General features: G+C 39.6%; 2 protein-coding genes and 1 pseudogene across 2 annotated transcripts; 2 read left to right on the forward strand and 1 right to left on the reverse strand.

Moving 5' to 3' along the window:
* The first annotated feature begins 11447 nt into the window (after positions 1-11447).
* LOC147424336 (uncharacterized) lies at positions 11448-12283 on the forward strand. The gene is made up of 2 exons (XM_086500538.1): positions 11448-11891; positions 12151-12283. Exons 1-2 carry the CDS (start codon positions 11448-11450, stop codon positions 12235-12237), a joined length of 531 nt encoding a protein of 176 aa, XP_086356664.1. The 3' UTR covers positions 12238-12283.
* An 853-nt stretch (positions 12284-13136) lies between these two features.
* On the reverse strand, positions 13137-13998 carry LOC147424337 (uncharacterized). Its single transcript, XM_086500539.1, has one exon. It carries the CDS (start codon positions 13545-13547, stop codon positions 13143-13145), a length of 405 nt encoding a protein of 134 aa, XP_086356665.1. The 5' UTR covers positions 13548-13998; the 3' UTR covers positions 13137-13142.
* Positions 13999-14379: 381 nt separating this feature from the next.
* LOC147424338 (uncharacterized) lies at positions 14380-15957 on the forward strand (annotated as a pseudogene).
* Positions 15958-24692: the final 8735 nt, after the last annotated feature.

Below are 24692 nucleotides of genomic sequence, written 5' to 3' on the forward strand. Positions count from 1 at the left end.
AGTGGACCCATGAGCATGTGAGAGGGTTGTAACATTTGTAGCACTTTTGTTAAATGGAATACCCAATAGAAACATATTTTCTAGCTTTTGATCCAACTATCTATGCAACTCATCCATCACATACACATAACCAATATATATAAACACCATGTCAAAGGAGGTTTTGTACTGGTAAGATTCTCCTCGTGTGTAATGTCATGTACAAGACAATTGGAAGTCTTGTTCATATTGTAGACATTTATAGAGGTTGCCTCATCCCAATAACAATGAGGCATGTCCTTCGTAGTTGTCACTACCCTTGCAACTTCTACAATGTATATATTTTCCACTCAACAACACCATTTTTCTATGGAGTATACCTGCATGAAAATTACCTCTAAATTCCCTGCCTTGTCAAATAACTAAACTCATTGGTGAATAAGTATTCTCCCCCTCCAAATGACCTCAAGTACTGTACATTTTTCCCAAGCTATTTTGCAACCATAACCTTGAAATTCATAAAAGTGAGTGAGCACCTCACTCTTCTACTTCATGATGTATACACATACCTTCTTTGTATGGGTAGCAATGAAGGTAGCATAAAACCTGCATCCACTCATAATGCATTCTTTTCATGACCCACACATCAAAATCCACTATCTCCAATAAATTTAACATACATGCTTGTCATGAGGAAATGATGCCTATGCTTGCTTTTTAAATTGACAAGATTTAAAACCCTTATGCATTTTAGCCATTGTAAACACTAGAAAACATGTCACAATCTCCTAAATGTTCATATTTTTACAATTTCCAATGCGCATGTCTAATATGCTTGTTGATTGAAATATTTCAAGAAAAAAAAGAGGAACACTCATAGCTCACTAAATTTTATTATACTGCTAATAAGGAGCTTCACCAAGAGTATGGGTTGAGTATGGAATGTGTGATGTCAAAGAATTTATGTGAGGTTGAACTACTGGAAGTTCAGTGGGCTGATGGTTTTCAAGCATGAATATTAGAAGAATGCCAATGAACCATGTTCATGCTCGCCTAGCTGATGATTGTAGGTTACTCTCCACAAGGTTTATCAAGCCCCCCATCTTTTGGCGAGATCATGAAAAAGTTTGTGCACTGCCATGCATATGATGTGTCATGTAGTGAAAAGAACCTTGAACACCACAAAGTGGCTTCAGCCAAGTTTCATGAAAGTGTACTACAAATATGCAGAAGCTAGCCAAGAGGGCTAGAGAAAAGGATAGAGACCTAGAGAAAGAAAAATTGTTGCACCCAGATTGGTGGCCCTTCTCCTAAGAAGAAGCCTCAAGTGATCTTATCACCAAGGAACATTTCCACAAATGCATACCTTGGGTATGGAGGGCATGATCACTTTACTGATTTGGAATCGATGTTGGAAAGGATTCCTACTGGCACTATACCTACCCTGAATATGATGTCAAATCTCACGGAAACAATCAAGGAAATGAAGGAGGACATTAAAGATAGACATTAAGATGTATGGAGCCCAATTGAAAGAGCTACGGAAACAAGTTCCTTGCAGCAATGAAGTGATAAAGGAGAAGAAGGTGAATCTCAAAGACATTGAATGCATTGAAATCATTTGCAATGGGCATTGAAGAATCTCAAAAGAAACTGATTTGCTACAAGTTCACCTACTAGTCTATCTTGGTTTTCTACTTTGAATAGACTTGTTTGTAGCATTAGTCCTTTGCTTTCTTTTTGGCTGGTACTCTTAGCAACATTTGGTGGTTTTTGGTACTAATTTTCTTAGCTCTTAGCGCTGTTACTTTATAGCTTTTGGTAGTGTCTGTACTTGTGGTACTTCCTAGCTTTTGAGTAGGTAGCTATTGCTTCATGTATTTCGAGAGTGTAGAAGGCAAAGACAGTCCCAGCAGGCGGGAACTATCTCTTGGAAAGCCGAACATCCCAGTAGGCAAGAACTATCTCCTAGAAAGCCAAACAATGGATTAGTTACACATATCAATAATTACCACGACAGTTACTACATTAACTTCTAGAAGGCTATAAATAGGACCCATTACATTGTAATCGGGCTTCTTGCTTCTTAGTTCCTTTGGCTTTAGCTTTTGTTAGCAGCGGCTAACACAGACTACACCGAATATGCATCAAGCGGGAGATATACTATGGTTGTGCATAATATTTCCAACTCACCTTGTATAAGTCTTGGGCTCACTTGGAGTTTCAAAGTTGTAAATGCTAGTTTGAGGCTCGAGCTTAAACCCATAGTAGAAGGGATTGCGGTGAAAGACTTTAAAAGGAAGCCTTTATGCAAGGAGGCTTCATTCTTGAGTATCCACTCTTGAGGATCCACTTTTGAGAGCTCCCTCTCTCTTGAGTGTTCACTCTATGGCCTAGCCTTGAGCTTAATGTCTATGCTTGAGAGGCTAGTGTTAACCATTGTAATTAGAGTAAGCTCTTCTTGATTAATCTAATTCCTATTTTCTCATTAGTGTTATCTTATCTACATTTCATTATGTCATGGAGTAGTATTACACTCTCATTATTCTAGATTTGAGAGAGGTATGTACTTCTTGCTATTAAACACTCCTATTCTTTCATAAGCATTTGATTTGTGAGATTTAGCATCACTAATTAAGTTGATTAAGTTGGGTCTTGATCTTGTAATTAGTGTGTGTGCCCTATTGTTTGCTTGTGTGTAGATAGATTTTATGAAGCTCTAGCACCATTCACCTCGTGTGTGTAGCTATTGATGAAGTGTCGTGATTGACATGTGGTAATTAGTGTGTGCTTATCATTGGTGTGCTTGGGGTTTTCAGTCTATTGCAAGTCGGACTTCGGTGGACTTGATGTATGTAGGAGTTGTTAGATTAGTGATTAGAGTATGTTTAGAGTTAGTCTTGCCATGGCTAATCTCTACTTGCTTTGGAGAGGTGATCTCTTGAATCCTCTATTTCTATTCATCCAATGCTCATGCTTCCATGCCCTAGCCGGGTTTCCGATCCATGGATTTGATAATTTTGTGTGGGTTGCGATTAGGTTGTGCTACAACGCCTCCCTACATTTGGCGTCGTTGTTGGGGATCAATAACCTAAGCTAGTGAGTTTAGGATGTGTAGAATAGAGTAATTTCATTCAGTTTTTGAGTGTGTGTAACTCAATTTTGGTGTGATTTGATGATTTTTGTGCAAGAAATTGATGCTAATATTGAGTTATGAATACCCCAAATCTCCAATTCCACCCCCAATTTCACTAATTTCATGCTAACCCTTACTAATTTCGCTTCGTTTCCATGCTAATTTTACTAATTTCATGCTAATTTTTACTAACTTTGCTAACCTAACCACTAACATTTGAAGTGTAAAGTATGTTAAATCCCCTTTTTAGAGGTGGAATCATCACTCTATTCAAGTTAATTGTGCCAATTTATGCCTAATTTGATGATTTAAGTGTTTTATTTTTGGCCTACAAATGGTCAATTTTGGAGCCAATTTGATGGTGCACACACTTGTGTATGCAATGATGCCTCTTCGCGTGGATCAAAGAAATAGCTTGGAGTGTAATTACGATGTAAGTGCACTCACTTGCTATATCAATTCTTGATTGATTCATAAGGTTCAATGTTGCTAATTATTTGCTAAAATTAGGTATGTAACACAAATTGACCTACACTTTGCACCTAATTTAATTCACTTAAAATGTGATTGAAAGTCAAATTTTGACTAATGAACCTTGTGTGTATCAAAATAATGCTTAATTTTCATCAAGAATTCATGTGTGTGCATAAAAATCATTGTGTGTGCATGCACCAAAGAGGGAAAAAAACTGTCAAAAATTTCAAGTTTGTGTGCACCTAATCTTGAATGTGTGCATACATAAAAATTGATTATATATGAGTATGCAATCATGTCAGTGATATGTATATTAGGCTAATTCAACCATTGGATAAGCCTAATTGCCAAAAAATTGGGCAAAAATTGAGTGTGTGTACCCATCTAAGACCACTTGATTTTCAATGATTGATGGTCAATTAGAGCACCAAAATGATTTTTGATTATGAGATTTGCATGAAAAGTGTGTGCAATCATTAGGCATTGCCAATTGAGCCAATTTTGTTCATTTGTGCTTAATTTTTTAGTGTGTGCATTGCTTGATTGGGTGTGCATTGCTTGATTGGGTAAAGATAGTGCTAAATTTTTAGAAATTAAGCATGCATGCATTCACTTATACTTGATTGAGTTTGCAATTTGAGCATTGAAATGTGGAATTGATGTAATTTTTGCATAAAATTTTGGCATAAACATGGGTGTGTGTGCCTACTCAATGGCATGTGCAATCCGATGCTTGAATGAATAATTGGTATTTTTTACCAATTATAATTATTAATTTGGCCAAATAATTGATGCATGTGCCACAATTGGCTTTGATAATTGAGATAGACCACTCAATTGGTACTCAATCGTGTAAATTTTAGTGTATTTTCATGCTAATGATTGATAATTTGATGAACATGGAAAAATGCACTAATGTGTGTGCCTATACAATGGCATGATCTACCAAATGAGAAAATGAATGATTGGTGCCACTACTAATCATGATGATAGAAAGACCTAAAAGATTGGTGTGTATGATCAAATGACTTGGTATGACTCAATTGTATACAATTGAGGATGATTTTATTGCCATTGATGTGTATGCCAATTCAATTGGATATGCTAAAGAATTCAATGATTTGTGCATTTGAAAAGACAATAATCAAATGTGGGTAGCTTCACAAACCTAAATTAGGTTTGAGTGATTTTGCATAAGGTATATAAGCAACTCATCTTGCAATGATTACCAATTTGGTTTGGTTTTTCCAAGCGAGAGGATGTATTCATTAGATTTTCATATGAGCATTGTTCACTTAACTTGAATTCCAAGATTGCAATGGATGTGTGAGCATTCATATATTTTAATTGTGATTGTGTATGAAGCGTGACCTAGCTGTGATGATTTTATTCTTTCATGATAAGTGGGCACGTATATGAAGCATCAAAATGACCCATTAAGAGTGGATTTTTGAGGTTCAATTACACCAAAGTATTGTTGTGATTTTTATTGAATATGTATGTAAGATCATTTCACAAAGATTTCTTCTCTTGCTTCCCCTCTCTTGAGAATATTCGTGTGACTCAACCGTAATACACACACACACACACACAAAAAAAAAAAGACACCTCTACTGCCAATTGCAACTTTTTAAAAGCTTTCAAGTACAAAATTTGGCTATTAAGAGCCACTCATTTTCATTTCATCGAGTTGCAGTCATCTCTAGCTCATAGATTGCTCTTAAATTGAAAATTTCATGTGAGCTAGGTGTTAGCCAACTTTTTGAAAAGCTTTAAATTGTGAAATTTGGCTTTGAAGAGCCACTTCATTTCATTAAAGTTGCATTATCTTCAGCTCTTGGCTTGTTTTTAATTCCATATTTCAATGAGCTACAAATTAATCAAACTTTGAACCATGCATGAGAGATGGTAAAAATTACAAAATCTGCTTATTTAGAAGCAATTTTCTCTCTCATGGTTGATTTATGCATAAATTTGCTACAAAGAGCATCTTGTGCATAACCAAAGGCACCTTTTTCCTTTGGGTTTTTTTCCTTTGGCAAATTTGGGTATGCAAGACCCTAGCTTTAGGTTTTCATTAATGTTTTTGTGTGCTTTTGGCTTTCAATAAGTGGCTTTTGTAGCTTGTGTTTACACTTAGCTTCAAAAAGGTTCTTTTGCAAATAAAAAGGATCAAGAGACTTCTCTACTCAAAGGGGATGATGGGTCAAGAATGCACAAAAGAGCATGAATAGGTGTAATCCTTCCATGATTTTTCTCTTTTGTTTATCTCTCCATTCTCTATGCTTGGCTTGAGTAATTTTTGCTTCTAAGCTATGATTCTTTCATGTTCAAAAGCTAGGCATATTAAAGTTTCAAGACTTTGCTTTGTGAATATTAACTCATCAAAAAATTAGGTTTTATATGTGCTAATCATAGGTAATTGGCCCTGACCTTAGATTAATGTAGGTTCATTTCTCATTAGTCTTATACTCTTAGCCATAGTCTTAATACTCCATTCATTTTTAACATGACCTATGGCTATGATTAGGATTTAGTCCTTTAGTCCAATTGCCATTAGCATCTCATCTTGGAAGAAACAAAAAAGTGCTAAAAAATGAATCAATGAAGAAAAAAAATGTCAATAAAAAGTAGCAAAAATGCTACGAAGACACATGAAAAGAAAATTTATATGTTATGTTGTGTCTATGTGAGGCCTAGCGCCTTATTGGCACTTGGTAGGCGAGGGGAATCACCTTAGCTCGCTTGGTCAAGGCCCTAAACCGATGCCCTGGGCTGATAGGGGTTAACCGTCGCCTTGGTAGGCTAGTAGGCTTTTGGAACACCTTCTTAAGGTTCAAGGAGCCGAGAGTCACACCTAGACTTGCCTTGGGGTGGCAGCCTTGTATTGTGCTTTAATTTTTTCAATAAATGACAAAATCAAAACTTCCATGAGCTTCAAAAAGCTTTGACAATGTACTAATAGATTAGGAGCTTTTTTACAGCCCATAGACATGATAGACTTGAATGATTTATTAATACTGGTCACATAGTTTTTAGGCTAGTAAGTTTATGAACTTGCATTAGCCTAGGGTCATAATTTATTACTTGTGTTTCATGCATAAAACTGAAATTTCAAGTGGTTTGATCTTCACGATAGTTTAGGTGCTTTTTTTCTTTAAGTCATGTTTTGTATCCTTGTTGGCCTTTGATGCTCATTACTTGTTCTTATATTTTGCAGCTCAACATTTCTTCCATGGACTTTCTTTCTACCATGTCACTGTGTCTTGCTTCACCGGCACAGGAGGACGTGCACCAAATTAGGAAGGGGGGAATGTTAGCAGCGGCTAACACAGACTACACCGAATATGCATCAAGCGGGAGATATACTATGGTTGTGCATAATATTTCCAATTGGAGTTCCAAAGTTGTAAATGCTAGTTTGAGGGCTCAAGCTTAAACCCATAGTAGAAGGGATTGTGGTGAAAGCCTTTAAAAGGAAGCCTTTATGCAAGGAGGCTTCATTCTTGAGTATCCATTCTTGAGGATCCACTTTTGAGAGCTCCCTCTCTCTTGAGTGTTCACTCTATGGCCTAGTCTTGAGCTTGATGTCTATGCTTGAGAGTCTAGTGCTAACTATTGTAATTAGAGTAAGCTCTTCTTGATTAATCTAATTCCTATTTTCTCATTAGTCTTATCTTCTCTACATTTCATTATGTCATGGAGTAGTATTACACTCGCATTATTCTAGATTTGAGAGAGATATGTACTTCTTGCTATTAACCACTCCTATTCTTCCACAAGCATTCGATTTGTGAGATTTAGCATCACTAATTAGGTTGATTAAGTTGGGTCTTAATCTTGTAATTAGTGTGTGTGCCCTATTGTTTTCTTGTGTGTAGATAGGTTTTATGAAGCTTTAGCACCATTCACCTCGTGTGTGTAGCTATTGATGAAGTGTCTTGATTGACATGTGGTAATTAGTGTGTGCTTGGTGTTTGTAGTCTATGGCAAGTCGGACTTCGGTGGACCTGATGTGTGTAGGAGTTGTTAGATTAGTGATTAGTATATTTAGAGTTAGTCTTGCCATGGCTAATCTCTACTTGCTTTGGAGAGGTGATCTCTTGAATCCTCTATTTCTATTCATCCGATGCTCGTGCTTCCATGCCCAAGCCGGGTTGCCGATCCATGGGTTTGATAATTTTGTGTGGGTTGTGATTAGGTCATGCTACAATGCCTCCCTACAGCTTTCAAGTATTTCTGAGCTACAATCTCTTCGCATGTAACTTCACCTTGTAATCATTACTGTTGTAATCATTTAAGCTTCAAGCATTACTCCTTGTACTAGTTGTCCCTGGACTATGAATCTGAAACTGCAAACACTTTTCCAGTTGTCCAGTATGTCTCTCATTTCAGTATACTATTTCATTTCAGATAACTATTTAAGTCGAGTCTCCGTTCTCTATTCCAGTTTCACTAAATGAACTGATGACTTATTAGTAGCTTAAATTCTAACACTGGAATCAGCTATCTGAAGAGATCAGCTCCAATTCCATTTTGACGATCACGCTGGTTAGAGTTGTTTGCTCGTTGACCAGAAAACTCCTATCTCCCACTTAGAAATTCTGTTGAAGGATGGCGCCCAAAACCAGTCATGGTCGTAAACCATCACACCGCGTTGACCCTGTTCCCGAGGAATCAAAAAGAGACTCTGTTCCTAGCTAGTCTTGCCACAAAATTTTTCCTTATCGTGCCACATGGGAGCTCCATCTGTCAGCTCCAAACCCTAAGAACTTTGTCGTGTCGTGATGACCTCACACCCTTGAGCGGCAAGTCGCAAAAGTAGGAAAACATCCCGATTCACTACCACTGCAAATCGTTTGTCAACTTGAATTGGGCGTACCTCAGTGCCCGTGACTCCAACCAATGAGCCATAAATTTCGGCTAACTCCCCGTATCACAAGCAACCTTTGAGGACCTTGGCGAGCTCAAAAAATTCCGTGGTAGCACGCATATCGAGACGGCCAATTTGTCACACAACTAGCCCCCCTGAAAACTTTGTTGGCCCATAACTTGCCCATTTGAGCTCTGACGGATGGTCTGAAAAGATCGGCATGCGCCACAGTTCAAGCTCTTCCTACCTATCTCCTTACATATGTCCTAGCCAACCATTTGTACGTTGGTGCAACCAAACACTGCCGACCTAGGGAGAAGTCTGAAGCAGGAACATGAAAGATAGCAGGTGGGTGGTATAGTACTTGTGCGATTGCTTGATACAAGGTAGGGCCGGCACTACCGGGAAGTGTATGTCAAATGTGGATTTTAACAGACCAAAGGTGGTTTTCAAGCTCAACTGATCGGGACACCTAGAACTCTCAAAGATGCTTCGAGACCGGTGGATAACAGATTTCCAATCAGAAGTCACGGAACATAATTGCAGCTTCAAGTCAGCAAAGATTGCGAGGCCATCGTCTCGAAAAATGGTGAAGGTTTATGGCATACAGAGCTCAAAGCAAGTGGTCGACCATATGTATGATATTTAACTTGACTAGAAAGGGGGTTGGTTCTTTCGTGGCAGCGCAACGAGAAGTTAAGCATGACTCCTTTAAAGTGGTGGAGCTCAAGGATCGAGACCGTGCTATAGGTGTGCAGGCAGTACCGAGGTCAAAGGGGAAAAATAATGTTTTTTTTTTACCTTCGGTAGTTGCATAGACGTAGGAAACGAGGCCAGACAAGTCTCTTTAAATGATAGAGCTGGAGGTTACTTTTAAAAATTAAAAGAAAAAACAAACTCGGTTGTGCGGAGTAGAACCGCCAGTAGCACGAGGACTTGGAAGGCCACGCAGTAGCGCTATCTATAGTTGCCTCTGTGGTGCTCTAAGGGGTAAGAGGACAGGTGGGTGGTGGTTTTGAGAACGGTTGCAGTCTGCTGCATGGGAAGGGGAGAGCGCAGGTTGGTGGAGGGTTGATAGCCGTCAAGGAATGAAGAGAGAGGAGGAACTCGATTGCAATGAGAGGCTCGGTTTGCAGTAGAGAAGGGCTAGGAGCGCCGTTTGCAGGTAGGCTTGGCCCATGAGCAGGTCGGAAGGCCGAGGTCTGCAGGAGGAGGGCGCTACAAATTGAGAGGGTCGATGACGGCCTGCTGTACAAGTAGGAGTTGCAAAGGGTGACCAAGGGCTGCATATAAAGGAGGCGCGGCTTCTTGGGTATGCAGAACCTCCAGAATTAGAAGAGCCATGAGCAGGTAAGGAGAGGAGCGCGATTGGTGGCCGCCAAGGGCAGAAGGCGTCGCCACAGGCTACAGGGGACTCAGAGTGCAGGTTTCAAAGGTAATAAGGAGGGGCTACAAAGGTCGAGGCTTCAGGGTCAATTCAAGAGGGTGAATAATATGGCGCAAGCAGGAGAATAGTGCCGAGAGACCGAGGAGAGCAAAACACCCTATGTCTGAGGAGTCGAACGAACATCAAAAGAGGGAGATCACTATAAGCATGCTTGAAGTATCAATGGAAGTACCATCATTGTACACCCTTTCCCTAAAACTCCTCCCTTGATATTAGTCCAATCTTGTCTCAAATCTGTGCCAATCTCTTCTCATGTTTTTGTATCTATGCTAATTGCCGACGTATGTGTGTTGGTGAATGTGATGTGTGCAAAGGTAGAGATCGTATGATATGTGTGCATAGTTCTAGAGTGGGGGTCGAGTGTATAAAAGTACATGGTATGCCAGAGATTTGGTAAGGGTCTATGTGTCGGTCAAATTTGAAAAGCATATCTTTGGGTGAGGGTGTTCTCAAGGGGCATAGATGGAATCCATGGGGATATGCTTGGCAACAGGACATGTGAAGTCTGGGATGGTTGGTTATGGGCTTGGACAGTAATTGTTAGAGGAGTGGGTCTTCATGTATATGTTAAATAGGGGATAGGGGTGTTGTGAAATCACTAGGCTATATAGAGGCAATCATATTATGTTATGGGTGTTTTCCGACTTCCCCCTTCCATCTTGTGGTGCCCCCACTGAGGATCACATTGATCGCTCAAGTAATGGCGTGGTGCAATAACATGGTGCCAAATTGTGAGTTAGTGTTCTCAGGTGAGAAAAAAGTTGAAGATTAGAGGTCAGATGTGGAGCTCTGGATGTTGTCAATGCGGATAGTGACCGCGACGAATTAGCCAAGTCAAGGGCTGTGCCGCTTGTGATGACAGGGAAAGCCAAAGCTTGGTTCGAGGGGTTGGAAGTTCTTGATCGGTAGTCATGGAAGGTGGTTCGAGCTCGGTTTTTGTAGACTTCCAGGAGAGGATTTCGCTTGCAGAATTAGATGCAAAATTGTAGGTCTTGAAGCAAGATGTAAGTGGTGAGTTTTCAACCTTTTTAAAGAAATTTGAAGATATTTGGTTACAATTAGAAGCTGCTACACAGTCCCTAGGTAATGACCTACTTCAAATTAGAGAGATTTTTGGAGTGCTTACATCCCAAGATTCGAGAAAAGGTGGAGTTTTCTGGTGCAGAAGCCTATGAGGATGCAGTATATATCGCCAAAGTGGAGTAGAAAGACGAAGAAGAAGTTGGAGATGGGTTTGCTCAAGCCTAGCAATTATGTAGTAGTTTTGATGACCCCGCAACATGCAATGCAGGTAAAAGCAGTTCATAGTTGTCGACATGCAATGGTTGCAAGTTCTCCATGGGTAATCTATGTTCCATATTGTGTTTCATTGGTGCCCCCTATATGTTATGCATCCATGCCTACAAAGGACGATCTCATTGACGAGGATGAAGGATGCAAAAATGAGCATATGCATAAAGAAGAGACAGAAGATGCCGTTGGTTCTCAGGTCTCGGTAGAGGGTAAAGATCATCAAGTGATAGAGGAGATGAAGCCCTATGCAAGTGTCAGAGGCTCAAATTGTAGAAGCAGATACAAAGCTAGAAGTTGCTCAAGTAGTCGAGACAAAAATGAATGATGTCCAAGACCAGGGGGTTGGGCAACCCTCTCTTATGCCTTGGGATGGTGAGCCTCTGCCGGCTGTAGAGGTAAGCTCTGATGATGAAGTTGATTGGGGGTTTGATGAGCCAATGGTTACTATAGATGAGGATTCACATGTGCTTGTTGCTAAAGCTATGGCCATGATGCAAATTAAGCCAGGCCCTGCACCTCCTCCAGTGTCAAAAGAAGCACATGTGATTTTTCTTGAGCCGTTGTGTGATGTCAAAGCGGACAATCAGGTTTGGGATGCAGTGAAAGAAATAGAGGATAAAACTGTCAACGAGGGCGGCTCTATGGACTTGGGATTGATGGAAAGAGACATCCAGGCTATGCACAAACAGGTTTGTGCCGATGAGTTGATGGTTATGCTTTTAAGGGTTGGTTTTTTGCAAGTTGTATGCCAGATACTATGCTCTTTGCAAGGAGTTTTTGATATGAAGACCTCTTCACTAGATATTGGTATGGTTTCCTGGGACTCTGTAGGAGTCTCTCATATGCATGGGGATGCTTATCATGTGCACGAAGACCATTGCTCAATACAGGTTGAAGTGAAGGAATGTTATGGAGAGCTTTTAACATGCTTTATGTGCAAATTTACAGATGCATTACAAGCACAGGTTTCATATATTTTACAGATTCATGGCTTCGACCAACGGCTTTATTTTGATCCAGGTGGAGTGCCAATAACGGTTGGGAGAGCTTATGGCTTTCCATTTGACCCAGGAGAGTGTTGCAGTGCATGATATCTCTCTCTATCTCTTTCTACTTAAGTACATAATATATATCATCTTTTTCTGTCATCTAATTATATAGCTATTGTCTATACTTTCTTATCTTATGCAATCATATTCTATATAAATAATGTTGTGGTTGAGCATAAATGTTTAACTATGGGGTGGGCAATGATGGTGCAGCCAAACACTGTCGACCTAGGGAGAAGCCTGAAGCAGGAACATGAAAGATAGCAAGTGGGTGGTATAATACTTGTGTGATTTCTTGATACAAGGTACGGCCGGCACTGTCGGGAGGTGTATGTCAAATGTGGATTTTAACAGACCAAAGGTGGTTTTAAAGCTCAACAGATCAGTATACCTAGAACTCTCAAAGATGCTTCGAGACCAGTGGATAACAATTTTCCAATCAAAAGTCACGGAAAGTAATTGCAGCTTCAAGTCAACAAAGATTGTGAGGCCATCGTCTCGGAAAATGGTGGAGTTTTATGGCATACAGAGCTCAAAGAAAGTGGTCGACCATATGTATGATATTCAACTTGACTTGAAAGGGTGATGGTTCTTTCATGGTAGCGCGACGAGAGGTTAAGCGTGACTCCTTTAAATTGGTGGAGCTCGGGATCGAGGTCTTGCTATGGGTGTGCAGGCAGTACGGAGGTCAAAGGGGAAAAATAATGTTTTTTTTTTACCTTAGTCAGTTGCATAGACGTGGGAAACGAGGCCAGACAAGTCTCTTTAAATGAGATTTCTTTTAAAAATTAAAAGAACAAACAAACTCGGCTGCACGGAACGGAACCGCCAGTAGCACGACGACTTGGAAGGCCACGCAGTAGCGCTATCTATAGCTGTCACTGTAGTTCTCTAAGGGGTAAGAGGACAGGTGGGTGGTGGTTTTGAGAACAGCTGCAGTCTGCTGCATGGGAAGGGGAAAGCACAGGTTGGTGGCGGGTTGATAGCCGTCAAGGGATGAAGAGAGAGGAGGAGCTCCACTGCAGTGAGAGGAGCCGAGAAGGAAGGGAGCAGCTCAGGTTGGAGTATAGAAGGGCTAGGAGCGTTGTTTGCAGGTGGGCTCGGCCCATGAGCAAGTTGGAAGGCCGAGGTCTGCAGGAGGAGGGCGCTGCAAATCGAGAGGGTCGATGACGGCCCGCTGTACAAGTAAGAGTTGCAAAGGGGTGAGCAAGGGCTGCATATAAAGGAGGCGGGGCTTCTTGGGTACGCAAAGCCGCCAGAATTAGGAGAGCCGTGAGCAGGTAAGGAGAGGAGCATGATTGGTGGCTGTCAAGGGGCTGGCACGTAACAAGACAGAGGAGAGCTAGTTGAAGGGCTGGTGTGCAGGTCAAGAGGCGTCGCCACATCCTAAAGGGGACTTAGAGTGCAGGTTTCAAAGGTATAAGGAGGGGCTACATAGGTCGAGGCTTCAGGGTCAATTCAAGAGGGTGAATAATATGGTGCGAGCAGGAGAATAGAGCCGAGAGACCAAGGAAAGCGGAACACCCTATGTCTGAGGAGTCGAACGAAATCAAAAGAGGGAGATCACTATAAGCATGCTTGAAGTATCATTGGAAGTACCATTATTGTACACCCTTTTCCTAAAAATCCTCCCTTGATATTAGTCCAATCTTGTCTCAAATCTGTGCCAATCTCTTCTCATGTTTTTGTATCTATGCTATTTGTCGACGTATGTGTGTTGGTGAATGTGATGTGTGCAAAGGGTAGAGATCATATGATATGTGTGCATAGTTCTAGAGTGGGGGTCGAGTGTATAAAAGTACATGGTATGCCAGAGATTTGTTAAGGGCCTATGTGTTGGTCAAATTTCAAAAGCATATCTTTGGGTGAGGGTGTTCTCAAGGGGCATAGATGGAATCCATAGGGATATGCTTGGCAACATGACATGTGAAGTCTAGGATGGTTGGGTACGGGCTTGGATAGTAATTGTTAGAGGAGTGGGTCCTCGTGTATGTGTTAAATAGGGGATAGGGGTCTGTGAAATCGCTGGGCTATATAGAGGCAATCATATTATGTTTAGGGTGTTTTCCGACTTTCCCCCTTCCATCTTGTGGTGCCCCCAATGAGGATCACACTGATCGCTCAAGTAATGGCGTGGTGCAATAACATGGTGCCAGATTGTGAGTTAGTGCTCTAAGGTGAGCAAAATGTTGAAGATTGGATGTCAGATGTGGAGCTCTGGATGTTGTCGATGCGGATAGTGACCGACGAAGCCAAGGGCTATGCCGCTGGTGATGCGAGGGAAAGCCAAAGCTTGGTTCGAGGTGTTGGAAGTTCCTGATCGGTAGTCATGGAAGGTGGTTCAAGCTCGGTTTATTGCAGACTTCGAGCAGAGGATTTCGCTTGCAGAATTAGATGCAAAATTGAAGGTCTTGAAGCAAGATGTAAGTGGTGAGTTTTCAACCTTTTTAAAACAATTTGAAGATATTTGGCTACAATTAGAAGCTGCTACACAGTCCCGAGGCAATGACTACTTCAAATTAGAGAGCTTTTTGGAGTGCTTACATCCCAAGATTCAAGAAAAGGTGGAGTTTCCTGGTGTAGAAGCCTATGAGGATGTAGTAAATATCGCCAAAGTGAAGAGTAGAAAGACAAAGAAGAAGTTGGAGATGGGTTGCTCAAGCCTAGTAATTATGCAGTTGTTTCAATTACCCGGCAACATGCAATGGAGGTAAAAGCAGTTCATAGTTGTTGACATGCAGTGGTTGCAAGTTCTCCATGGGTAAGCTATGTTCCATATTGTGTTTCATTGGTGCCCCCTATATGTTATACATCCATGCCTACAAAGGAGGATCTCATCGACAAGGATGAAGGATGCAAAAATGAGGATATGCATGAAGAAGAGACACAAGATGCCGTTGGTTCTCAGGTCTCATTAGAGGGTAAAGATCATCAAGTTATAGAGGAGATCAAGCCGACTATGCAAGTGTCAGAAGCTCCAATTGTAGAAGCAGATACAAAGCTAGAATTTGCTCAAGTAGTCGAGACAAAAATGAATGATGTCCAAGACCAGGGGGTTGGGCAACCCTCTCTTATGCCTTGGGGGATGGTGAGGCTCTGCTGACTGTAGAGGTAAGCTCTGACGATGAAGTTGATTGGGGGTTTGATGAGCCAATGGTTAGTATAGATGAGGAGTCACATGTGCTTGTTGCTAAAGCTATGGCCATGATGCAAATTAAGCAAGGCCTTGCACCTCCTCCAGTGTCAAAACACGAAGCACATGTGATTTTTCTTGAGCCGTTGTGTGATGTCAAAGCGGAAAATCAGGTTTGGGATGCAGCGAAAGAAATAGAGGATAAAACTGTCAAAACGAGGGTGGCTCTATGGACTTGGGATTGATGGCAAGAGACATCCAGGCTATGCACAAACAGGTTTGTGCCGATGAGTTGATGGTTATGCTTTTAAGGGTTGGTTTTTTGCAAGTTGTATGCTAGATACTATGCTCTTTGCAAGGAGTTTTTGATATGAAGACCTCTTCACTAGATATTGGTATGGTTTCCTGGGACTCTGTAGGAGTCTCTCATATGCATGGGGATGCTTATCATGTGCACGAAGACCATTGCTCAATACAGGTTGAAGTGAAGGAATGTTATGGAGAGCTTTTAACATGCTTTATGTGCAAATTTACAGATGCATTACAAGCACAGGTTTCATATATTTTACAGATTCATGGCTTCGGCCAACGGCTTTATTTTGATCCAAGTGGAGTGCCAAAAACGGTTGGGAGAGCTTATGGCTTTCCATTTGACCTAGGAGAGTGTTGCAACTCATGATACCTCTCTCTATCACTTTCTGCTTAAGTACATAATATAAATATATTATCTTTTTCTATCATCTCATTATATAGCTATTGTCAATACTTTCTTATCTTATGCAATCATATTCTATATAAATAATGTTGTGGTTGAGCATAAATGCTCAACTATGGGGTGGGCAATGATGGTACAGCCAAACACTGTCGACATAGGGAGAAGCCTAAAGCAAGAACATGAAAGATAGCAGGTGGGTGGTATAGTACTTGTGCGATTGCTCAAGGTACGGCCGGCACTGCCGAGAAGTGTATGTCAAATGTGGATTTTAACAAATCAAAAGTGGTTTTCAAGCTCAACTGATCAGGGTACCTAGAACTCTCAAAGATGCTTCGAGACCAGTGGATAACAATTTTCCAATCAGAAGTCATGGAAAGTAATTGCAGCTTCAAGTCAGCAAATATTGTGAGGCCATCGTCTCGGAAATGGTGGAGTTTTATGGCATACAGAGCTCAAAGCAAGTGGTCGACCATATGTATGATATTCCACTTGACTTGAAACGGCGATGGTTCTTTCGTGGCAGCGCGATAGGAAGTTAAGCATGACTCCTTTAAAGTGGTGGAGCTCGGGGATCGAGGCCATGCTATGGGTGTGCATAGACGTGGTAGCTATATAATGAGATGATAGAAAAATAATATATAGCTACCACGTCTATGCACACCCATAGCATGGGGAAAAATAGGGGAAAAATAATTTTTTTTTTTACCTTCGATAGTTGCATAGACGTGGGAAAGTAGGCCAGACAAGTCTCTTTAAATGGTAGAGCTGGAGATTACTTTTAAAAATTAAAATAAAAAACAAGCTCGGCTGCACGAAGCAGAACCGCCAAAAGCACGAGGACTTGGAAAGCCACGCAGTAGCGCTATCCATAGCTGCCATTGTAGTGCTCTAAGGGATAAGAGGACAAGTGGGTGGTGGTTTTGAGAACGGCTGCAGTCTGCTACATGGGAAGGGGAGAGTGCAGGTTGGTGGAGGGTTGATAGCCATCAAGGGATGAAGAGAGAGGAGGAGCTCGACTGCAGTGAGAGGAGACAAGAAGGAAGGGAGCGGCTCGGGTTGCAGTAGAGAAGGGCTAGGAGCACCGTTTGCAGGTGGGCTTGGCCCATGCGCAGGTTGGAAGGTCGAGGTCTGCAGGAGGAGGATGCTACAAATCGAGAGGGTCGATGACAGCCTGTTGTACAAGTAGGAGTTGCAAAGGGGTGACCAAGGACTACATATAAAGGAGGTGGGGCTTCTTGGGTATGCAGAGCCACCAGAATTAGGAGAGCCCAATCCACTTCGTCTTCAATATATTCTTGAGCAAAAGAACCTGTACCCAAGGCATAACTTGTGCAATCAATAGGCAACCGCAGGTTGACAGGTCTCTAGGTCTGATAAAAATCAGAGTCTCTAAACAAGAAAAAATCCAAGGAATAGACCTTTACCATTAACAATGGCTTGGGTCTATAGCCTTAGAAGAAGACCTAGTCCTGTCTCGCAGCGAAAACGAGATAACGTATTAAAAGTCCAAAAAAAACTATTTCGGCCCTAACTTCCAAAAAGTTGGCTAAGGTATCCTCTGTGAGGGCACAGCCGCTGGTGGACTCCTCTTCCAAGTAAAGAAGTTTTCCAAACGTTTTTAGTGCGCGGGGAGGAATAGTTACGTGACTAATCAGGTCCACCCATCCATGATTGACAACCTTAGTCAAATCCCCACTTACCACCCCGCACTCACACATGTTGCTTTGTTATTTAATTACTACCACATTCTTGTCACAATTAAAATAATCATTTCTTTTAACTTTCATAACTGAATCTCATTAAAACAACCCTTGAAACAGTATTGAAAACATTCTTTTAGCAAACAGGCATCTTTAAACTTAAGACAGGGTACTGTCAATCAAAACATTGTCCATAATAACCATGATCAGTACTCTTCTTGTCTCAAGACCACCTAAGGGTGAAAAAACGGCACCCCTTCCTTATTCACAATATGGAGTGGATAAACCCCCACCCAAGGTTCCGGGTGCCCATACGTCAAACCAGTTGCCCATACAACCGGACGCATCTCCTAGGATAAAAAACAGTATCCTAACTTATGTAGAAACATCAAGACATGACACGGAGTAGAAACTCATCGTTCATGGGGGTAACCGACTTATCCGTGGCTGGAAAGCCATCATTATTATCAATTTATACTAAGGAGTCGGAGGTGTCTTGAGACAAGCTTTCTTAGGGATGATCAATCAAATCTTTCCTAATTCAATCAGTTTTAACCCAAACAATTCTTCCTACATTATAAACAAATGCACGTTGGAATTTACCATCTATTTTTTGTCAATTATTCCTTTTCTGACTCTTCACTCCTTACGTATGCAATACTAACTTATAAAAGAACTTAAACTATTTAAAAACTTAATTTAATAATGGAAAACCCACCTGGGACTGATCGGCCATCTACTGCTGCGCTGGCGCCTAAATCCAACCGTAACCCATCCAAGGTTAAATTTATAGTCTTAATTGGTAAACTCTTGACTTAGTAATTTCTTATTTATCTATATAGGCATGATAACTATTTCCATAGCTTCCTTAAGGGTTTTCTAAGCTCTTCTAATTTTCTTGTAATTTTCTATATTTTTTCCTAAGTTCTCCATCGAATTTTAAGCTTGGAATCTGCTTAATTTGAGCTTAATATTTATTCTATTTATTGTATCTTAAAGATTTCATTTTCACAACTTTATATCATAATTTTACACTTACTATAATTTTCCTAAAAACTTTTGATTGCAAAGTCTATTTATTTTAATTAATCTTTTACTAAAAATAAGACTTTTGGTCAATTATAATTTCCTAAAATCACTAATTAACTATGGTATAATTATCACAAGTAGATAAAGATATTTTTTACCTCTGGTAATTATCATATTATTTTTCAGCTTAATTATCTAATTTCCATTTTTAATTTTCAGCTACAATTAGTATAATTTGACTTAAATAAATACCTAGACTACTTTTCTAATCTTGAAATAATTATCATGGCTTTCCTATTATGTAATCTAGCTCTGGTAAATAACATGTAATCATATAGCATGATTTACTAATTTATCTGTTTAGTTTTTATCTAGAATTAGTATCATTTGACTTAGATAAATATCTATACTACATTTCTAATGTTGACATAATTATCATGGCCTTATCATTATGTAATCTAGCTATGGTAAATAGCATGTAATTATATCACATGATTTACTAATTTCTCCATTTAATTTACCCTCAAAAATAGTATTTTTCTACGAAGATAATTAACTAAACTAATTATCTGTGGTTAACATAACTATCACGGGTTTCTTAAGATGTGGTTTACCTCTGATAATTACCTCACAGCTTTTTAAATTAGTTTGCTATTTTCTTCCTTGTATTTTCCCTTTAAAACAGTGTTTTTCTATTGAGATAATTAGTTAAACTAATTATCTAAAGGTAAAGTAATTATCACAGGTGTGTTTGTCCTTTGATAATTATCTCAAAGCATTTTGGATTAGTTTGCTATTTTTCCCCTTGTATTTTTTCTAAAAAATTGTGTTTCTTTGATGAGATAATTAGTTAAACCAAATATCTGACACTAAGATAATTATCACGGGTTTCTTAAGATGAGTTTCACCTCTAAGAATTTTGAATTAGGAGAGAATTTTAGAGTACACATAGGTTTAATCTTCAATTAAACCTATGTATACTCTAATCTTTGAATTAGGAGAGAATTTTAGAATATACATAGGTTTAATCTTCAATTAATTAAGAAAATTGTAAATAAGTTAACCTAGTTTTACTAATTAAAAAAGGTTAGTGCTAATTACCGTTGATTAACCAACTCGAGCTTTGCTCTCTAGTGATTTTTGCATAGAGGTCCCTCTAGATGAGAGAGAATTTTCCAAGGCTCCAAGTCTGCCCGAATTTGTGAAGCAAGGGGTCCTATTTATAGGTTTTCTAGCACTCATAAGCTCTCACAGGCTGAAAAAGGCAGTTGCTTTCAGCTCAAGCAGCCCCCTGGCTCAAGATGGTGCCCCCTACTGCTAATTGAGTCCCTGGCAGGTTCCACACAGTCCCCCTAGCTTCCAGAATCAATTTCTACTATTTTTCTTGACTTTTAATGATTAAAGTTGGAAATATCTGCAATTTCTAGAACCTTAGTATAAAAAGTCTTTAGCATTAATAATTCCTGAAACCATTCAATTTTACTTTACTAATTAGATTCATAGTGTAACCTTTCAAAGCCCGTAACTTTTTCAGATTTTATCGAAATTCGGTTCTGAAAAATTTTAACCATAGTAAAGCTCTGGTTACGGTTCCAAAAATACCAAAAAAAAATTGCCATAATTGGATCAATCTACAATGCTTTCTTAACAGCCAAGTTAATTTGATCGGCTTTGTACAATTTCTAAGGCTTCAAAAACTGGAAACCTTACAATCACCCCAACTTAAGGAATTGAGATGTCCTCATCTCAACCGAATTTGGGAAAATCTTTGAAAAGTGATACTTCGTCCTCCCATGTGGCGTCTTCAGTGGGGTAGTCCTTCCATTTCACTAAATGTTCTCTAACTACTTTGTTTCGCAGACTTCTTTCCCTAGTTAGAGTTACTTGCTAGTCAACTTTCCCCAAGAAACTCTCAGTTGAGCTCATCTTAAAAACCTTTACAAACCATTTGTATCATCTCAAAAACGAGGTTACATCAATTCCATAAAAGATCCATATATCCACCTTGTCAACATGAATGCGCTCGGTCTAATTGACCATTCAGAGCAATCAGTGTTCGACAAGTATCATGTATTTTAGCTTTGCCAATCTGAACGCCCTCGGCATGTTCTTACCATTCTGAGCAATCTGCGCTCGACACAAGCTTCCATCATTGCACGAGAGGTACCCCCTCTATGCTTTAACCTGGTTGACCAACAATATGTAAAGGGTTTTAAGAAGTATCATACCAAGAGTTCTTTTTTACTTCCTATTAATCTCGTACATTAATACTTTCATATCTAGGTCATTTTTCAAGGAAGGTTAACGTGTGCATAAAGAATGTGAGTTGGTTTCTTAATAATTACCTCAATCTCAAGATTCAAATTCTTTTCATACTATCAAGACCCTCTGTCTCATTTGCTAGATCAACCCTTAATTTCTTGATTGAATGCTAATTTAACTTTAGATTCCTTAAGTAATTTGGGAAAGAAAATAATGTATACCATTATATAAGTAACTCAAAGTTTTACATTATCGACTTATAGTGGTTTACAAAGCTCTAGGATTGCTAACTATGGCCAAGCGAGTGGCTCTTTTATCTTCCTCCTTCATAAGGTTGGTTCTCCCATGATTACATAAGATCTGGCTCCTCTTGCTCTTCCTCTACCTCGTCCTCCATTTCTACCTCCTCTTAGATTATCTCCTTAATTTTTAGGAATGGCTCTAGCAGTAGTTCGAGGGTTTTGCTCTTCTGGATAGTTATTTATATAGTGCCCCATTTGATTGCATCCATAGCACCTAACGTTTGGGAAGGTTTGCTCCAAGTTCGCTACTGCAGCTACTTTACTTTGTTGATATCCTTGGTTAAAAGTTCCTCTGGCTCTTCCCCTAAAGTTATTGAATCCGTTATAGTTCCTTATGGAGTTGGTTCCTTCAGGTACAAGAGGCTTAGCCCTGAGAAGGGTATCCTGTATTGATGTAGGCCTCATGGCTTTGAGACGTGTACTCAGGGGTTTGTTGAGGCCTTGACAAAAACGAGCAATTTGTTGCTCCATGGTCATTTGAGGAGCATAGCGTCGTAAAGACACAAACTTGGTATAGTACTCCTCCAATGAAAGTCCTAGCTAGCGTAGACCAAAGAATTTGTTCATCTTGATAGCCTAATGTGCAGGAGGGAGATAACGTTCTTTGATTGCCTGCTTCATTTTCTCCCAAGACGGACTACTCGTGGGATTATCTCTGCAGTGTTGCTTCCACCAAATTTTGGCATCTCCGCTGAGACGGAACATACCCAACATTGTTTGGTTTTCCTGAGCAGTTCCTACAGTTTTAAAATAGTCATCCATAGCATCTAACCATGCTTCAGCATCTCGCTCTAAATTGGGTCCCTCTCCCTTGAAAGTAGGGAGTTGAACTTGCTTTAGTAGTATTTTTTTCTCTTGAGCAACAGTGTAAAGGCTATTTACACGAGTATTTCCCTGAGATTAAATTAGTGGAATTTAGTACCAAATGAAATCTCTCTTACTTATGCTTTTAATTTATTTGCACACAAGATGAAGACAATTGCCAAGCCATAAACAAAATTGCTTATAGCATACCCATGAGAACCATAGTATGTACAAGAGTTAATACAATCCATGAAGGTCCTACTATGTACAAGGGTGGCGACAATCCTATACTAGAATCTTGTGGACTTTGGGTAGATCAGATAGAGGATCAAAATATACAACAACTTTTGGTCCATTAAAACTAGGGCCTACACCTATGAGTCTAGTTCTACCTGGGTAGATTACTTTAGACACCTGATCAAACACCCACTGATTTTGTGATACTTGGACATCATCTATTACAAGGGTTTCCTCTGGATTCTATGTTCCAATGAAAAAGTATACTTCAATCACTTGAAGATCTTCGGCCCATTTGAGTCTTTTCATATTTATTTCTAAACCTTTTAACCCTCCCGCATCAATGAAGAAAATTCCACCAGATCCTGACCAGTTGATCCTCCAAGTGGAAGGAGAAAATCCCTTATCTAGCCATTTTATCACGCTTTTTCGCATTGGATAGTGTCAAGATAGGCAAGCTCTCATAAACCTAATGTTGAAATCCATGGATTTGCAATAGGCCTGATGAAAATCTTCCTGCAAATATGGGGATAATTCTCTCTCTTTCTTTCTCTCCCTCTTTTTAATCAAATGTCTCTTTTTAATTGAATTCATCAAGATCACTTATTTCAACCTAACACCTTAACTTTTCCTTAGGTCCAAGACTTTAATTAACACACGCTCTGATACCACTTGTGAGATCCCCAACCCGCCAATACTAAGATCGGGATGAGATCCTTGACAGGTCTCTAGGTTTGATAAAAATCAGAGTCTCTAAACAAGAAAAAATCCAAGGAATAGACCTTTACCATTAACAATGGCTTGGGTCTATAGCCTTAGAAGAAGACCTAGTCCTGTCTTGCAGGGAAACGGGACAACGTATTAAAAGTCCAAAAAAAACCATTTCGGCCCTAACTTCCACAAATTTGGCTAAGGTATCCTCAACCAACGCTTTTTTCCCCTAACATATGTGAGGGCACAGCCGCTGGTGGACTCCTCTTCCAAGTGAAGAAGTTTTTCAAACGTTTTTAGTGCACAGGGAGGAATAGTTACCTGACTAATCAGGTCCACCCGTCCATGATTGACAACCTTAATAAATCCCCACTTACCACCCCGCACTCACACATGTTGCTTTGTTATTTAATTACTACCACATTCTTGTCACAATTAAAATAATCATTTCTTATAACTATCATAACTGAATTTCATTAAAACAACCCTTGAAACAGTATTGAAAACATTCTTAAGGAAACAGGCATCTTTAAACTTAAGACAGGGTACTGTCAATCAAAACATTGTCCATAATAACCATGATAAGTACTCTTCTTGTCTCAAGACCACCTAAGGGTGAAAAAACAGCACCCCTTCTTTATTCACAATCCGGAGTGGATAAACCCCCACCCAAGGTTCCGGTGCCCATACGCCAAACCAGTTGCCCATACAACCGGACGGCTCCCCTAGGATAAAAAACAGTATCCTAACTTATGTAGAAACATCAAGACATGACACGGAGTAGAAACTCGTCGTTCATGGGGGTAACCGACTTATCCGTGGCTGGAAAGCCATCATTATCATCGATTTATACCAAGGAGTCGGAGGTGTCTTGAGACAAGTTGTCTTTAGGATGATCAATCATATCTTTCCTAATTCAACCAGTTTTAACCCAAACAATTCTTCCTACATTATAAACAAATGCACGTTGGAATTTATCTTCTATTTTTTGTCAATTATTATTTTTCTGACTTTTCACTCCTTACGTATGCAATGCTAAATTATAAAAGAACTTAAACTATTTAAAGACTTAATTTAATAATTGGAAAACCCACGTGGGACTGATCGGCCATCTACTGCTGCGATGGCGCTTGAATCCAACCGTAACCCATCCAAGGTTAAATTTATAGTCTTAATTAGTAAACTCTTGACTTAGTAATTTCTTATTTGTCTATATAGACATGATAACTTTTTCCACATCTTCCCTAAGGGTTTTCTAAGATCTTCTAATTTTCTATATTTTTTTATAATTTCTCCATCGAATTTTAAGCTTGGAATCTGCTTAATTTGAGCTTAATATTTATTCTATTTATTTTATCTTAAAGATTTCATTTTCTCAACTTTATATCATAAGTTTACACTTACTATAATTTTCCTAAAAACTTTTGACCGCAAAGTCTATTTATTTTAATTAATCTTTTACTAAAAATAGGACTTTTGGTCAATTATAATTTCTTAAAATCACTAATTAACTATGGTATAATTATCACAAGTAGATAAGGATATTTT

Source organism: Adiantum capillus-veneris, chromosome 25 (genome assembly GCF_014529385.1).
Source record: "Adiantum capillus-veneris isolate H3 chromosome 25, ASM1452938v2, whole genome shotgun sequence".
NCBI lineage: Eukaryota > Viridiplantae > Streptophyta > Polypodiopsida > Polypodiales > Pteridaceae > Adiantum > Adiantum capillus-veneris.

Bases quoted from the DNA above. Each gene is read 5' to 3' on its own strand.
- LOC147424336 (XM_086500538.1), top strand. From the start codon at position 11,448: ATGCAAGTGTCAGAGGCTCAAATTGTAGAAGCAGATACAAAGCTAGAA. The intron at 11,892-12,150 runs GTTTGTGCCGAT...GCAAATTTACAG, and splicing joins TCCAGGCTATGCACAAACAG to ATGCATTACAAGCACAGGTT.
- LOC147424337 (XM_086500539.1), bottom strand. From the start codon at position 13,547: ATGCTCCTCTCCTTACCTGCTCACGGCTCTCCTAATTCTGGCGGCTTT.